The sequence below is a fragment of the Chelonus insularis genome, unplaced genomic scaffold, assembly GCF_013357705.1.
Source record: "Chelonus insularis isolate UGA/USDA-ARS -01 unplaced genomic scaffold, ASM1335770v1 contig_383_pilon, whole genome shotgun sequence".
Taxonomy (NCBI): Eukaryota; Metazoa; Arthropoda; class Insecta; order Hymenoptera; family Braconidae; genus Chelonus; species Chelonus insularis.
The window spans coordinates 110,973-129,823 of record NW_023276540.1 but is presented as its reverse complement, the minus strand read 5'-3'; the positions used below and the strand labels follow the sequence as shown (position 1 = coordinate 129,823).

The 18,851-nt window shown below is 26.9% G+C and overlaps 1 protein-coding gene and 2 long non-coding RNA genes across 4 annotated transcripts in view; 1 reads left to right on the top strand and 2 right to left on the bottom strand.

The window, feature by feature from the left end:
• The window catches only part of Cda5 (Chitin deacetylase-like 5), a 29,120-nt gene that overhangs the window by 1,844 nt on the left and 8,425 nt on the right, over positions 1-18,851 (top strand). Inside the window, exons 1-3 of one of the 2 annotated variants that reach the window (XM_035084108.1) lie at positions 14,619-14,761; positions 16,616-16,790; positions 18,688-18,786. In XM_035084108.1, the coding sequence (XP_034939999.1) occupies positions 16,783-16,790; positions 18,688-18,786 (107 nt within the window). In that variant the 5' untranslated portion in view covers positions 14,619-14,761; positions 16,616-16,782. Of the gene's footprint in view, positions 1-14,618; positions 14,762-16,615; positions 16,791-18,687; positions 18,787-18,851 lie in introns of those variants that run through there. The other variant, XM_035084107.1, reaches the window with a different exon arrangement.
• Positions 1,131-2,272, bottom strand: LOC118067406 (uncharacterized). Its single transcript, XR_004690383.1, has 3 exons — positions 1,936-2,272; positions 1,804-1,847; positions 1,131-1,731 (listed from the first exon to the last, which is right to left on the bottom strand). It is a non-coding gene; the product is annotated as an uncharacterized lncRNA (long non-coding RNA).
• On the bottom strand, positions 9,886-13,824 carry LOC118067405 (uncharacterized). Its single transcript, XR_004690382.1, has 3 exons — positions 12,326-13,824; positions 12,167-12,257; positions 9,886-10,313 (listed from the first exon to the last, which is right to left on the bottom strand). It is a non-coding gene; the product is annotated as an uncharacterized lncRNA (long non-coding RNA).

Genomic DNA, 18,851 nt, shown 5'->3' with positions numbered 1-18,851 from the left:
TATTAAACAAGAGAAAAGGCTTTGATTTATTTTTCATTATCATCATTAAACGATAAAAAAAAAATATTTATTCATAAATTAATGATCGTTATAATACATAATAGTTAAATAACCAACATATGTTATCTTCTTATTATCTCACTTATCTTGCATATTAATAACTTTATTGTACAAATTTTTTATTTATAAATCCATCATTACTACACACAAATTAAATTCTCAATAAAAGTTAATCACTCAACTGTTAATACAATTATGGTATTTCTGAGGAAATTAATTTTTTTTTTTTCGTAATCATTAATTACTTAAGATACTTATTGAAGATAACATTGTCTACTTTAAATATGAAAATTTCTCTATTTTTCACAATTATATTCACCTTAAAAAAAACTCTCTCTTTTAAAATATACCTTATTTTTTTCTATTATAATTCTTACTTTGAACTTAGATAAAAAAATTACATGTATCTAAATATATAAATGTAACAATTGACATTTTTCCTGGGATGGACAAAAGATAATCTAGCATAGCATCTTATTATATTACCAATCCAGAGTTAAACATTCCATAAAATTACCACTAAAAAGTATCAATTATTATTGTGTATAATAAAAATTAGTTATGACCTCGCCATTATTTGAACGAAAAAAAAAACTTTGATGTTTTTAATAATTCCTTAAATCCTTTCGATTATTTCTTTATGCTTTGAGATAATTATCAAGCAACAGTCTCTTGGTAAAATGACCTCAATGGTGAAGTACACCCGTCTCTTTTATATTTACGTTAATACTGCATTACTTTTGCACTCTATGAAATGTCTAGACACTTCTAATATAAACTCTAATAAAAATACAGTCGTTAATGAAAATAATTAAAAATAATTAAGTAAGTAAATGAATTATTTAAATAGTTACAACACGTGGTATTTTTTATTTTTATTATCAATTTTATTTTGCAATAATACTACTAGAAATTCTTTTCTTTATCATGTCTTGTGTGAACACGACCTCGAGGAGCTTTTATCGTTTCTTTTCTCTTAACATTACACATTGGGTAGTTCGTAAATTCTCTCAGTCAAGGTACGCGTGCTTAAAAGTTTTTTTATTTAAAAGCGTACAGTACACGTCGTGATGTCTATGTGGAATTCTCTGTACGATGAATTTTATTTATTTTTTCTTTTATCTCTTATTCTTATTTTACTACATATACATATACACCATGATCTCTGTAAGATCCTTCAAGTGATAGTTATAAATGTTCAAACTCGCGCAATCGTGGCCTATGAAATATCCTTGTTGAGGGGTGGAGGAGAAGCACAGAAAGAGAGAATAAGAGACTGCAACAAAACTGGTTTTCCTAGGTGAGGTGTTGCATTGTTTGCATGAGCAATGCAATTTATCATTCACAATATACACCAGACTCCTATCTTGACATCATTTACTGTCAAATGTATCTAATAATTTTCCAAGATACTAATACTATTTAACTTTTATTTTATACTGGATTTTTAGAATCCATGTTTATACGTTTGGTTAGTTTTATCAACTATAATGATACCCTTTGCACAAACTCTCTGATAATAAAATACTAACCAAGGCTTACACCCACACTCATTGACAAGATTCCATTCCTTGCAGGTCTGTTTCTCCTTTTCAAACTATCAAATCATTCCATAAACTTATTCTTTTGACTCCAATCATAATTAGATATCTCAGAGCTTTTTTTAGTCTTCTAGAAAAATAAATTGTCCAACAATTAATTTCTTGAAGCTTATAATTAATCAATTATTAATTAATGACTAACATCTAGACCATCATCGAAGTGATTATTCCAACTTGAAAGCTTCCCTGGAAAGAATTAAAAAAAAAATTAATATTACAACCTTTAAATCCACTTCCAAAATGGTTACTACCGATTATGGTAGTAATACCGTACCTTGAGGCAGTTATTAGTATCTTTTTTATACACCTTTAAAGTAAGGGGTCTATACTTTTCACGCCGATAATAGATCTTTCTTAGTATCCTGCTCAATCATGACACAATATGGGATAGTAGAGAGTAGCAAATGTAGCTGTCATTATGTGTATGAAGACCTCAGTCATGTTTTGTGGCTGTACCTCTTGCATGATGAAGAAAGAACAAGGTTACTCCGAAAATGGATCACATTTAAATTGTTCCAACTCTTCATCATCTTGATGTTGTTAGTCCATATGAACTTTGACATGGAAATTGTCATTGAAGTCTGTAAATTCTTATGCAGTTTTATTTATTATTTTTTTTGCACTATTTTTTCCTTTTTTTTTAAATGAATATCTTAAAAAGTATTATAATATTGTAATTTTTATAAATATTACAATATTGTATTTTTAAAAATATTTTGAAAGTATTATTATTAAAAAATGTTATAATTTACATATTGTAATGTAAAGCTGTATGAACTCATTAGGAGTTTCTAGTAAGCTTTAATAAAAACAGAACAAAAAAATAATTCATCAACTCACCCATTTTATTGATACTGATTAAGCACAATAAAAAAAAAGGAAAAAGTAAATGGAATAAAATAAAGAAACAAATACACTGAGAAAACAAGATATTAAATTGATGAAATCAGTTGAATACTTAAGAGGAAAGTTCACTCGTTTAAAAAACCGATTACGTTCATCCGTTGCAATTTTCTGCGCACCCATCATAGGCTACAAAAGTAGTATTCTCGTTGATGCGCAATTGATAATTAGTGTCGGTTGATCGAAGACGGTGCAATAACGTTGTTGACTTGCAAAATTAAATTTGAAAAATGTAGAAATGAGTATTTAAGATATTATTGCTTCCTAGATGTTGAGGTCGCTAGATAAGAAAAAATTGAGATTATAGCATCGATGATGTGGCCTATTGCATCAATCGAAAAGAAATCTTTTACTTATGATAGAGTTATGAGAATGTAATATGTACTGTGAGAGAAAATCATCAAATTAGAAAGAAAAAAAATTCTTAAAAAACAACTGTTAATTGATGAATGACAACACACATAACTTTCTTTATATTATTATCTAAAAGTGTGTAATAAAAAAAAGAGTTATTTAATTTTAATGTTTGCTACAGAAATTGATGATGCAAATCTCATTATTGATGAGAAATATAACGATGTTTTTCAATCGAACAATATTTATGTCAAATATCAAAGATAAAATTAGAAAGAAAACTTGTCAATATATTTTCCTCGAGGCTGATAAATGTTTTTTTTATAAATAAAAATTAAGTATTCCCGGTTTTACCAGTTTCGAAAAAAATAGGAATGTTAGCTATGTATAAATACATTTTCCTTCTTTTGTCCCTAAAAGTTGGTCTCGGCGCCAACCAGAGAATTTAATCTGTTTTTATGGCTTTAAAAAACGAAAAAAAGAAACATATCAACAAGTTGAACAAAATCCAGTATGTGTCAAAATACGACAGGAATTATCGCGATGATGAGTTACGATAGATTTTAAAAGTATTATAAATAACTCTTTTATCTCCAAAAACCCATGTTCTCTTTGTTTACCATTTTACTAATTTTCAAACAAATTCTACTTAATTTAAAATCATCAATTAAAATAGCAATCCACGACTAGATTTTAAATTCAGATGTTCCAATTCATCCTGGGAATCAACAACAAAAGTGTTTTATTTTAAAGCATTTAAAATGTTTCAATATAACATCACCTATTTGATTAAAATTGTAGCCATTTTATAAACACTTTGAAGTACATTGAAACAAAAAAATTACGATTTCCAGTGATGTCTTAGATTAATCTAAAGAATCTTATTCTAGTCTTGAATATCATCATAAATTTTTTAAAATTATAATTAAAGACTTTGAAGTTGAAAAATTATTATAAATTCTGCCTCGGTACGACCAAGAAGGTTTTCAATGGTTCGATTAAATAATAAAATAGTAATTGAGAGGTAAAATCCATGACAATTAATAATGCCTGCAATAATAATAATAATAATAATCCTCCTTGTTCAATGCAAACCGATTAAATTGGTGAAGGGATCGTAATAAAGATTCAAAATAAATGTGTACGTCCTTAGGAAGGTGAAACTTTTTCTTTCAAAGTTGAACCCGGACCTTCCCTTGTTAAATCCGGGAGTCCAAGGACCATCATCGTTGGCAATCCAACTCCCACTTTTGAGAGTCTGATGACCTTCTGACGTGCAAATACCTGAAACATATAAATCGGTACCGCCAGTGGAATGGAAATCCGGCGGAAAGTCAATCGATTGTATAACAATTACATGGATAAAAGGGCGCGCTAGCATTCTGTTATACTTAAACATTTATATAATAAATGTTCAAATAAATAGTTGTCGATTGAATCTGGCGTGAAAAAACCTTGATCAATCCGTGGGATCGATCAGTCGCACTCCCACGGCAATTCGAGATTGCTCAGACCTTATACAGTATCGTGTACGTCACGTACGCACGCGGGAGCTAAAATATAACTTGTCGGGAAAGGTGAATTACATCAATTTTCTATGCGTCATGTTTGCCAGCTGATATATCAAATACTATGCACTTATCTAATCCATATATTCTTAAGAAAGTACACCTAATACTTAATAAATCAACGCTCATTCATTATTTCGCATCGTATTTAAACAATAAATTCTATTAAAAATATGTGAAGATTAAGCACCATAACTAAATAATTACAAATCATGATACTCATTATGCCATTAAAAACAATACTTTTGATGCAGGATCACAGGGTTGTTATATTCTGCGAGATATTTCTCAGGATTAACAATGTAATATTTTATGACATAATATTCAGTAGCAGTAATTAAAGTGAAAATGATTGATTCAATGATGCTTAATCATCGGATTATGATTTCTATTGTGAAAATAAATTTATCGTACAAGATGAATACTAATGTGATTTATTTATTAATATATTTATAAGTAATATATATTTTCACGGTCTACGAGCGTCCGGCAGACTTTATTTATATAATGACCAGTTGTAAAACTGAAATATGGAGACTTCTATAAAAGCATATCTATAGATCTGAAACACATCCGCGTTAGTATTTAAACGGGTAGGCGCGATATTCCTTGAGATTTCACGCAGTTACGGATACATCGTAGGACATTATCTTTCCTTTAAACTTGTTACAATCCTCTCAAGAATCCCTTTCTTCTGTCTTTTATATTAAATAACAAACCACCATTTGTTTTTACTCTTGACGTTAATGAATTGTAAAAATCATCTAAACTCGTTCACGTTGAAAAAATGGTCTTTTTCTATACAATAGCTTTTCTATCGAAGAAAAGGATATTTTACTTTGGGAATAAATACGTCAATTGATCACGAGTGCACTTATAATACATTAACGCACGGCCGACGAACTTTCTAGAGCGAAACCAAACTCGCATGGGTACGTAGTTTTGGTGAAAATCCTGACGGAATCGAAAGTGAATTATAATCTCGATTGGGCTTCTCTTTGCATTTTCTTTTCCTTCTTACTAGCAGTCGTATTACGTAGTTTTTTTTTTACCAATTTTATTGCGTCGGTTTATTGGTAATATTATTTAAACATTTTAAGTAAATAAAGTTATTATAGTAAGTTTTCAATTAATTATTAAACTCGGAATTATTAATTGTAAAATTTGAATTAATGTAAAATTGGTATTTTATATGTTGGTAGGCTTATTAATTATCATTATTAATTTTTTTGAGTTCAGAGTCCTATAATTGTCTTTATTTATTGACAATTGATAAAATTATTTATTTAAAAAATTACTCGATTAATAAAAATATAATTAATATTTTAATTAATAATTTTCCATGTCCACTACCGGGTAGTTTGAATCACAATAGAAGTCATATGGTAACTTTTATTTGTAATAAATAATTATAAATAAATAAAATTTAAATAATCACTAATTAATTGTTAGTTAAAATAAGAAAAAAGAATTTAAGAATTCATAATTAAAAAAAAAATCTAATTTTTTAGACATACATCCTTAAAATAAACTAAAAGTTTATTCAAAATGACCGTAAAAATTCCGTCATTTGTCAATCATAAAAAAAAATAGAGACACAATAATTTAACAACACATTTGATCAAGCATTTCTTCAAAATATTGGAAAGTTTATTGAAAATCCAATAAAGTATGACACACTTTAATCAGCATAAGGTAAAAAAAAATTCAAATTTCTTTTATTATCATAAATATATTCGTTAATAACTGGTTGTTGATTCATCGAATGTTATACCAGTTTTCTATCATGTCCTGATTATTTTTATTTATCGCAACGAATGAAGGAAAACGGAGTTTAGAAAAAATATGATGATATTAAAATGAAGAATTGGGGTATTGATTAGTCTGGTTGACATTATAAAATATCAATATGAATGTGTAAATATGGAATTGGAAAGTGATAGATAATCGAGTGTACGCTGAAATACACAAACATGATCCAGTAATATTGTACAAGTATTCCGGTGTGCCAGACGGGCGTTGGACTTTCTAGACCTCGGCCTCTAGTCATTTTCTTATGTTGGGTGGAAACACCGCAGAATTGAAAGTAAAATACTCGATACTAGAGTGCAATGTACTTGTGTCTCGACAACTTGAGTACATTACTATTATTATCATTACATATATTAGTATTAATTCGATGAATGTTTTATGTTACATATTTGTCCAAGGTCTTATGAAGGGCACAATAATTAATAATGTTGATGTCCTCGATCAGATATTTCATCAAAAACAATGATAAATAATTCAAACAGTCCTTGAATGTTATATTTGTATCATTTGTAAAAAAAAAAAATATATATCAAATGTTGTTTTTGAATTAGGAATTTCTTGTCCACTACCTTTCTATCAATTTATATTCAGAATTATTTACATCATTTGAATATATCAAATCTTTCTTAATACTGTCCGCACTCTTACGTGATCGTTGAATAGATCTTATTGCGAGAGATCGAGCGGTCAGTTCCGGTGGATCGAATAGCTGTTCACTAGAGCGAGACAGATGCGAGATGCGTGGCCGAATAACACGAGAATCCTCAGGTGTTTTCCTTCTTAAACTCCATTCTATTTAGTTTAATCCATCACTTAATCATTTTGACAAGTCACTATTCAATTTACTCTCCAATTTTTCTATTTATCTCAACTTCTATTATTATTTTTAACAGTTAAGATAGGTCACCGTTTGTTCGTTTGACTGATTGATCACAACACATCATAATAAATCAGAATAATTATTTAGATTTTCATTCACTTAAATCAATCTATTTATTTTAAAATCACTCAATTAAATTGCTTTTTATTATTGTTTTTTATTTCAGTTATTTGATAGCAATAATTTATGATGCACTGAATTATGCATTATTTAATATTAATAAATATTTCTGTTTCTCAAAACTCCGTGATTTATTTACCCATCATCATTTTTAAATATTTTTTATATAAAAAAAAACAAATATATTTTTTTTAATCATGGTGGTAATATTGTACGAGAAAATCCAGTTATTTTGCGCAATAATGAAATGAGAGAATCAGATAAAAAAAAAGTTTATTCCAGTTTCACACGATAGTTTTGGTGTGAATAAATTTCTTTGGATTTAATAACATTGTAATGTGTGTATTTTAATTTCTTTCAATAATTATTAAATATTCTTTAATCAAAGTTAAAAATGAATGATAATAAAATTCAAGGATTGAATATCATGGTAGATGTAGTGTTATAAATTATTCGGATAGGCCATCTCTCCCGAATTTATCCTAATTTTTTAAGCTTAAGCACATTATTTTATTGACTGTAAAAATGAAGATTATAAAGAATAAAAAATTAATGGAAAATTTAAATGAAAAGTTAGGATTAAATATTATTATTCTTTAGTATAAGTTTGTGAGTTATTTATTGGAGTACTTACATAAATAGAATAAAATATTTCATTGTAATCGATCAAATTTTGACATATGTAAGTGAACGTCAAGATAAAATTTGTTAAACGATTCAGAGAATGATCGGACAGTGGAATTTGAAATAGATTTCTACCAACAATTATGGACTTGATTCAAGTTAAATAAGGTCTTAAGAAAGAAATATAACTACGCCTTAGAGGCATTAAAATATTCTATTCAGACAGCAATGCACTATTCATTAATATTTTTACCCCCTGCAGTTCAATTATAATTAACTGATTGATTTAGTTTTATTATTAAAAGCAAAAAAAAATTCTATAATCTTTTCTAAACTTGTTATTTAATACTCTCATTTAAGTCCATTAATTTTTAATCAAAAATAATTTCTCAGACGATTAAATTCATTAAAGTCTCAAATATGTTTTTAATAATAGGCTATTTTTATTTTCAACCTCTTATATCTGTATATCTTATGTACTTAATAACAGGTGACGAGAACGTGAAGAAAGTTAAATTATTTTGATGTAATTCTACTATTCAGTCACACTATTTATATAGCTATGGTCCAAATCACTTTTCATTGTGGTATTTTAATGTGAATAACATTATACATAAAGGCTAAGAAAAATTATATCACTCTGAACCTAATCTTTCAAATAATACCATAATCCAAGTTATTATCTTTACATAGAATTTTTTCTTTTAATGAAATAGACTTAGTAACTCCACCCACAACTAGGTGAACACATAGTTGACGCTTTGATTCTCTAAGGCAAAAGCAATATAATAAAGAAAAGGTTAGATACGAGCTAAGGATTGACACACCCTGTTTGAGGAAAAATAATCCTTTATAACTACTTCTGGAACCTTCGCCAACGCGCAATTCTTATTTTATTCCCACAGTGTTTTAATGTAAGCATAATAATATTTTTATACTACATATTTACAACCGGTTTATACGCTTGACCAACAATTACTTATAAGGGATTGATTTTATATTGACGCTATTTATTATTTTATCGTGCACTTAGATTGTTTGCAAATAGTTGAGATTCATTTAACGATTAAATACACTGAGAAAAAAATTCAATGGTAATAAGTAATATTTTTTTTTCATTAATAAAATTTATTGAACAAAAAAACAACAATAAATTATAAATAAAAAATATTAATCTGATATTTACTTGAAAATGTATTTTTTATTATATTTATTATAAAAAAATAATATATTGGAAAAATACATTTTTATTGTGCTTTATTATTTTGAATAGAATTATTTGAATATTGATTTACTTTAATGTGTCATTAAATTGATCATATTATTTTAAGATTCATAGTGTAAAGGTCACATCTCACAAACTGTATTATTTGTGTTTTTAAAAATTAAAATCATTCTGAATATATAAATACAGATATAGAGGAGGTCTAGTTTATTATAATAATTAATGTAAATTAATTACTAGTTAAATTGTCTGATAATTGAAATTTAAACATATTTAATTTTTTACTAGGAATAAACCGTTACAATAGTGTCTCAGACAGTAAAAATTAATCTAGTATCATTACTATTTAAATTTATTATCATAATTAAAATAAGATTATAAAAACTCATTGAGCTTTTTGTTTATCAATTATCCTATTTATTAATCCACTAAAACTATTAATATTTATTAATACATAAATTGATTTATTGTTTAATAACATTTCGTTAAATTCAATAAAATATTTTATTGCAAATATTTTAAATTCTTTTTATCAATTAAATAAACATTTTCTCATATAGAAAAAATTTTTTTCTCCATGTAAATATAAATAAATAATATTCTTTTGAATTTTTATGTGATTTTTTAAATTAAATTTTTGAATTATTAATCATTAATTTTTACATAATAAAAAATATCTTTTATTAAAATGATTAAATAAACATATCAAAACTATTCACTAAAATACTTTTAGCAATTTATAATTGTTTATTTAATTACAAGTAAGTCTGTTGAAATCAGAGTTTAATAACACGTGTTCACGTAATTGAAACAAAATATGGTAGTGTCACGCGAGTAGTATTCTCAAGACTCTTTGCTAAGTTGAACAAGTCAATTTTGCACGTGAAGAAGACCTGTCGTCATCTTATTCCAAACCAAGACTTTTCTCAAACTTATTATTTGTCCATCACTCTATAATGTAATTATTATTTTTTCTAAATTTTATTAACATATTCATGTAATACTTTTATAATATTCCTGATAAAATCGTGACTAACTTTAATCATGGGATCGTTATAAACAACAACAGGTCATTCACGATACTTTTTTCTCATTCACTAGACTCTCTGAGATCTCTTTAGTAATATCCCTTATTTCGTTGTAAGATTACGTCCCATGAGGTGTTGCTGAAATTAATCAATGACTTTTATTGCTGACGATACACAATAGAATATTAAATTTTTTTAATTAAATCATTTAAAATATAAAGAAAAAAAAATTATTACCATTAATTTCCGGATATAAAAAAAAATAATTATCATGAATTTTAATTATTGTAATGCATATAAAAAAAAAGTACTTTTTTGTGTTATAACACAAAACGATTAATCATGAAAATTTCGACAATATGACACAACGATTGTTTTAACGCTTGTTGATTTTTGTGCGTTTCAGTATCAGTTAAAGTCCTATAGTATTTAATTCACACGTTACAAGTAGAAAAAAAAAAAGAAAAATCTTATAAAAGATCTTATAGGGGGTACCAGTTGATCTATGTATAAGTGATTTAGGACAAAAATATTGAGAAAGAACATTAGTAAGAGATTTAGAGATTTAAATCGTCGTCACGCTAGGATATGTCCGATTTCTTTTTCGTTGACCTCACAACTACTGATCGTGATAAGTATTGCGAAGTATATGCTACTAAAGGATAAACTTGGAATGAACAAAAGTAAAATGACTAAACACATCCATACTTACTCTTTACAATTGTAATTATTTAAATAAAAAAAAAAAAAAAAAATTCCAAACAAAAAAATCTTCTTCATTCTATTAATTAATTGAATTAAATAATATTATTTAAATTACTTTTTATCAAAAGTGTATTATTAAGATAGTGGATAATTAAAGAGTTTTAAGTTAGAGAAAGTTTTATCGAATTCATACTATAAAGTTCAAACATTTAAAAACATGATCACCTTTTTAGATTTGACAGATAATAGACTTTACATTATGTATGTAATGATTATAACCCTTCTCTTGTACTAGTATATAAAATTAGTGTGGCTTCAACGTGAGAACTCACGTGGAAATTATACTAAAACTACACGGATACTCTTATCGTTTAGAAAAAGAAAAGTGACGACTACTAACTTTAATAATGAGAAGGTATTTATTTTTGAAAGTATTTGCGATATTTTTACGTTCTCTCTTTTTTTTTATCTCAAACATTTGATATAATTATGTATTTTATAATCTATACAGTCACTGAGAATCTGAGTCTATTTTAAAACTAAACACTTTTAGTGTTTACAATGTTTTATGTTATAAACAAACTATAGTAATTTTGTTGACGATTTTTAAACACTTCTTGCTGTTTACCAAAATGCTATAGTTTGTGTATGGCGTTAAACATTGTCAACACTTAAGTGTTTTATTATTAAACATTTTAATTTATTTTTTAAAACCCATAAATTATTATTTTAAAATAATTAACGGCAAATCACCATGGGTAGTCTTAATTTTTAACTATTTCTGTTTTATTTGTAGTCACTTTTTAAGCAGTAATTGTTTGCAAAAAAAAATATTAACTTTAATTATTCATTCCATCAAATCTAGTTTATATATAATTAAATATTTATTTGCGCAGTATACGAAAAAAAAAAATAAGTTGGAAATATTTTCGTAACATTCTTACTTAGGTAAATTTATTCAGTATCTTTCATTTCATTCATGACCTTGTAAACCTTGTCCAAGTTCCTTTTAATTAAAATATTGTCATGAATATTCAGCTAATGCTGACTATTGAATATAAATAAGTGAAAAGAAAAAAAAAAAAAATTTCTATCGATATTAACGAAAAAAGTTTCAAGTATGATATAATAAAAAGAAGTATAAAAAAAATATTTTCGAGAAATATAATTCTATACGTAATTTGATAATAATAATTATCATTATACAAGCATGTAATGAAATTCGTAAACATATATGGTTAAGTTGTATTCATAATATCCATTGGTTTTTATATGAAATTACGTACATTACATAATCAAGAATTTCGTGGCTGGACGTGTTCCAAATTATTACGAATTATCAAAGTGAGTATTGGAAAAATACCATTCAATCAAGATCTGAAAAAGAAATTGTCAATAAGTCTAGTTAAAAATGAATAGTTACAAAGTAATAGGCCAATTATTACCGAGAATTAAAACTTTGTAATACAGCAAATAATGTGAATTGTATGTCACAAGAGCGGTCCTCTCTGTTAATTTATATAAAAATTTATGTATCCGTAAGTTGACTGGGCGTTACAAGAGCCAACTGACAGAGAGAAAAAAAAGGCATGTATATGTGTATAGATACGGAACGCCTTAAGCCATTTAAACTGTTCAACATTATGCAAGCAATGCTCCAGTTTTTAAGTTCCCTACTTCGGTATTCCAACTCACTTTCACTCATTCACTCGCTCGTTCTTTTATCCTCTATACTATACTTGAACCAATCTTTCTCTTTTTCTTTTCCGTAATCCATAGTTTTCTTTCTCTCACTCATTGCAATTCTTGTCTCACTCTTTCATTCGCATGACTTTCACTTCTCTTACGACTTCACCAGTCTTCCCTCCTCCTCCCCCCACTCATTTGATCCTTTTCTCAACACTACACTTCACTACCTGGGAGTCTCCTTTTTTTTGTTTATCAGAATTGGTTAGAAAAATTCTATCAATTTTCATTGTTCTCGTTATCATCATGTGATAATCATCGAGTAACAAATAACAGAAAGCCTCTCAATAAATTACCATTTTAATTTGATTTTAAAAAAGTACATTTGCTAATTAAATGTTTGTTGAAATTCATTGAAACAAGAAGGATATATTAATGATAAAAATGGACATGAATAATAATTATTGGAGTGTTTGAAGGCAAACAAGTCAGTTGAGTTTAATAAATAAAATGATATGAGTGATAAAAATGATCATTGACATACGACTGATTAAAGTAAAAATGGTATTTCGATTTTTATTTAATAGTTAAATAATTTACTTGGAAGTAGAGAAAGGAATAGTTGCAAGTTACGAGGTCGTTCTCTAGGACGAATTGATATCGATCAATTTTCTACAGATCATTGAGACTCATTCAAGTCTTTCCATGTCCGTGATACTCATCCGATGCTCTCTAAGTCAATGTCATTTATCCTCAAGTTCATCGTCAGCTTGCACGATTTCACTTCTTGTCGAGAACATTATATACACAGCATTATAAAATACAACAAACAAGTAATTATTCGTTCACCTAGATTAAATATGATTGTTATCTATTCTATTCAATTAGATAGTAATTTAATTCAAGTAGTCTTTTCATAGAGTTTTCTCAAATTCCAAGCTTAAATTCATTTTCACATTTACTTGAGGCCCTATTTTTATTTGAACAATGAGATTTCATAACCTCAAATTGGCAAGAATGGATTACAACACATTAATAGTGGATTATTGGACAAAGAATTTATCCAAATAATAACACACAGGTTACGATTGCACTTTAAACAGTGGAAAGGCTTTGAAAATTTAGTGGAAATGAACTTTTCTCACAAAAAAAAACACAGGCAGCAAATATTTCATTCATTTATGATTTTCAAAAGAATATTTTATATGATTGAATAAAATAACAGTGACCTGGGATATGAAACAAGCTTTTATTTACTAGAGTAAGTGCAAATCCAGATAATTTTAAGTGTGTAGTAATAACATACTTGAGTGTTTACATTGTTGAACGTCAGAAACAAATTACAGTATTTTAGTGAACGCGTCGAAGCGTTTGAAATTAGACAAAAAAATTACTATAGCTTTTTTATGGCATTTCAAATTATATACACTTGGAGTGTTTAACTTTAAAACACTCGAATTTACAGAGTTGAGTGTAATAACTATATAAATAAATCAATCGATAGCCGAAACACTGAAAGAGTAGATTTGGAGGTTATACAGGGAAATTATTTTGGCGCATGCGCACAAATTATTTCTGAGCTTGTTCACAACCTAAAATAATTAATTTCTTAGGTAAAATAATTTTCTGTTTAACAATTATTAATAAATAATAACTTAGAATAATTTGAAATAAAATATAAAAATATAATAAACACAATAACTTAAAATAAAAATTTCTTGTATAACCTCCAAATGTACTCTTTCAGTGTTTCGACTATAGTCGATGTGAACACTTGATCAAGTGCATTGGAGTAAAACACTTTCCAATTTTAAATTTGCAGTGAAATCAATGTTTTTAATTGAATAATTGATTTTGTTCAACTTTTCCAATTGATTTTTTATGTAATAAATAATTAATTTCTCTAAAAATAATTGATGTCGATGAAAATCACTCAATCATTAACTTGTTATTTTTTTTAAAACTTACATGAAGAATTTATTAGATTCTAGTTTAACTAGGATTGACATGAGACTCTGATATAGTTATTAATTATATTTTATTCCCATACAGTGATCTACTTGAACATTTTCTACATAATTGACAATATATACTTGAGAGTAACGTTCGAAATAATATAGGTTAAGTGTGAAAATTTTACACAGCACTCGTAAATTATATATTTAAATTATTATAAATAGAATCTTATTAACAAGGTAAGAGATAGAATTATTCTTCTTAGATTGTTGTAAAAAAAAATACCTTAAAGTCGTTAAATAGTAATGTGATTTATTGACTTGAGTGCTGAATAAGTAACTAGAATTTTACCTCTTTATGAGAGTCAATTTTCTTTTACAATCTCTAGTTTATTACCAATTTTCCACATAGTTAAGATTATGAACTATTTATCTTTATATTTTTGTATATAAAATAATGAAGGAAAGATATAAAAACATGTTACAAACTTTTTAAAGTATTATCATGGTATATGTCCTACTGACCTTGTGAGTTTTATCCTCATTTTCGCGACACAGAATACTCTGGCACATTTCATAGAGAAAATTTTTATTATCAAATCAATTAAATTATATTTATTATTACAAATATTTTTGATAAAAATATAATATGCACAAGGTGTTTATTGCATTTATGTATTCGACAAGGTCGACCAAAAGTCCTGTTACTTTTCTTTGTGCATTATGTAACACTAAATTCTACATAATAAAATATTTATATACTTGTATAGATTTAAATACATTTGAATACAGAAAATCGATATGAACTCATACCGATTTGTTGTCGTCTAAGTAAAAGAATAATTGCATAAATATATTCGTTCATGTTGATTATATTTTTCTTTCAAACTTTCAATAAAAATAAGCCTGGGCCATGTCCATTAATTACAATCTGTCATTTTGTCATCTTTTAGTTTGATTTGTTTATAACAAATTACCATTATTATTAACAATCAATAATTGTTTAATCACATAAATTTATTTATAACAATATTTTATTGATAATCATAGTAGTGATAATTCAATAAATTAAAACAATTTTTAATTATTTATTTATTTGCTTTGATATTGACCTCAGTTTTTAAAAATATACGTACGTACAATTGTCTGTACGTGCGTAAATTTTTTTAAAGCTTTCTAATTTGCTTTTAAATGTCTCAAAACGTAAAGAAATGACAGAATTATGAATTTTAAAGATTGACTCTATTACAGTAACTTGTTAATGTAAAATTAAAAATTGAATAATTATTTAATTTTTATTATTATATATTAATAATAATGATATGAAAAATAGTCTATCAAAATGATGATATAAATAATTAAATTTAGTGATTGTAAAGTCATTTATCTATTTTAGATGAAATTTCATAGCATGTCACTTGATCATTACATGGAATTATATAGAAAACAGTTGTAGAAAAGTGTAAATATTATATGATTTCAATATAGTGACGCAACATTGAATACCGTTCGATTTCTCATAAGCTTCTGAAGCTTGTTTTTTTCCTTTGGTTTCTTTCTCTTATTGCGTGAAGCAGGTGTAGAAAAAAAGATCAAACTTTTAAATTTATTCAGAATATTTTCGACATCATGAAATTAGATTAAAATTAATCCGGAAGTAAAACACTTGAAGTTAATGAGTTAAAAACAGAATCAGGAGCATCGATATTATGATAAAAGTCTGTAAAAGAATGATTGCGGAAATGGACAATTTAAATTTTGCTGTTCTCAAGATATAAGCAATGTTAATGCCCTCAAGGAATTGCATGTTAGATACTCATGTAAAGAGAAATAGAAGAAAAAATCGTGAAAGACCGCCCAGTAAGATATAGGTTACGATATTCATAACTGTAGAGCTGAGAGAAATTAAGATGCAGGGAAACGAGACCACTTGGGTCAGACAAAAGTCGTCACGAATGAGTGCACACATTTTTCATTTTATTTCATCTCCGTTTCAATCATTCAGTCATAAATATTTTCATTTCGTCATTATTGTTCATGTTATCATCAAAGTTATTGTATAACACGGAATTAATTTTTTTTTTCTTGTTACAGAATGTCAAAGAAATACTCCAAGGAGTCCAAGAGCCAGTAGACATGATGCAGTTCTAGAGTTTGAATGTCCTGATGAATTTGGTTATTATCCTCATCCTAAAGATTGCACTCAATATTATGTGTGCGTTTTCGGTGGGGCTCTTCTTGAGTCATGTACTGGAGGACTTATGTACAGGTTTGTATTTTAATATTTTTCTTGTATTATTAATGAATGTTGACTAAGAAAAATGTTATGAATCAGTAGAAACTATTTCCTTTTTCTGAGATTAATATCATAATGTATCAATAAATAACTTTGATAACGAATGAAAGTGAAATTAAACAAGCTTAGAATACTAGAGTTAGAGTTTTATATTTAAGGTACTGCATAACTCTCATAAAATATTCTGTTACTGTTCGGATTAAGCATCGGTTTCTCAAGTATTGTTTAGGTGAGTTCGGTGCACAGTCGTGAGAGATATAATACTAGAGGCTAATGTATTAAAGAGTAATGAGAATATTGCAAATTTACATTCATGTGAAATGATGTTTTTTTTTTACAATGAGAAAAAATTTTTGCTATACAAAAAAATGTTGATTTAATCGGTAAAAAGAATTCAAAACATTTGCAATAGAATATTTTATTAAATTTCATTCATTGTGGCTTTATCTGAAAGTTTTGTAACAAATAAATGATAATTTTATAACAATAATAATATAATAATTAATACAACAATAATTAGCAAACAATACTTGACAACAATAGTAAAAAACAACAAAAAAAAGCACAATAATGAACAATAAAAATAATAACAACAATTATTAACAATAATAGCGAGAAATAATAATAATTGATAACAGTAAAAATAATCTAATAGTATCAGTAGTATAGTAACAATAATTAATTAATAATTATTAATGTTCAATAATTTAAATATTGTTACATTTTGAGAATTACATGTTTTTCTATAAGCCTAAACTTATTTCCTTATCAACATCATTTATTTTTGAAGATCCTAGGCTACAAAGGGTTAACGAAATTTTGATATTGAGTAAAAAATGATGATAAGTTTAAATACAAGTGAAATTAGATAAATTCTTACTTCCTGAGACACCGTGGATCTTAAAAAAATAATGATCAACACTCATGATTATATTTAAAATAATTGAGCACAATAAAAATGTATTTTCTACTTTTTAGGTACTAACAGAAATCATACTCTTGGATAAAAAACATTATTTTTCATTTTTATTATCAACAAGAATAAAATACTTATCAGCTACATCAAAATATTTTAAAAGTCTCACGCACTCTGAACAGTAAAAGTATATTTCAGTTATTATACGTATTTACTTCTGGAATAAAAAGTAATTGCCACACCCAGGTCACAGGAGAGTCAAGTCACGATGTATATTGAACAATGTTATAGTCCTTTATTGATGGAGAATGCACATGTATCTCTAAACACGTGTGTACTCTAGAGTATGACACTTTAGCGGTTAAGTTATAAACATTTTGCATTGGATAATATAATCCAATTAAGGATAATCAAACAACGTTATCCCTCAAGCAAATCGTGCATTACCAAATAAGTATTCATGCAGCGTTCAAATTTCTTTTCCCTTATCACATCAACTAATTGGCCTTAAGACATATGTTTATTCATGAAGCAACTTTTCTAATTCTGATGAGCAAACTTTTAATGATTTACTCGAAATTTTTATTCAAATTAATTAATAAAGATAAAAACATTCAAATGAAATCAACATATCAAACCAGTTTAACAAAGGCGGGGAAAAAAACCGTAGTTTTTTTATTTATTAGTATCGATTGTGTGCTCTAGATCCCACGCAAGATATTGCAAAATCTCTTGTTGTATAGCATGAAGGAATCCGAAAGTCAAAGAAAGCAAGGTCGAGTGGTGATCGATTGAGCAGTGCCCCAAGGCATGCGGAACGAGATTTAAACTCGAATATTTCATCCATTTCTCAATTCCGGCATCATGACACGCATCTAGATTATTTTTACATGTCAATTATAATGTCCATTTTTTTTTCATAATTCTATTCTTTTATTTTTTTTTTTTTTTCAGTCATGAATTGCAGACATGTGACTGGCCACGTAATGTCGGTTGTACATCTAGTGGACCTTCTGTGCAGGATGTCGAAGACGAAGATCCTTTATTGGAAAGGTAAAAATAAATTGGTTCATTATTTTTATTTACAAGTATATATGACTTTCCTTTAAATGAAAAAA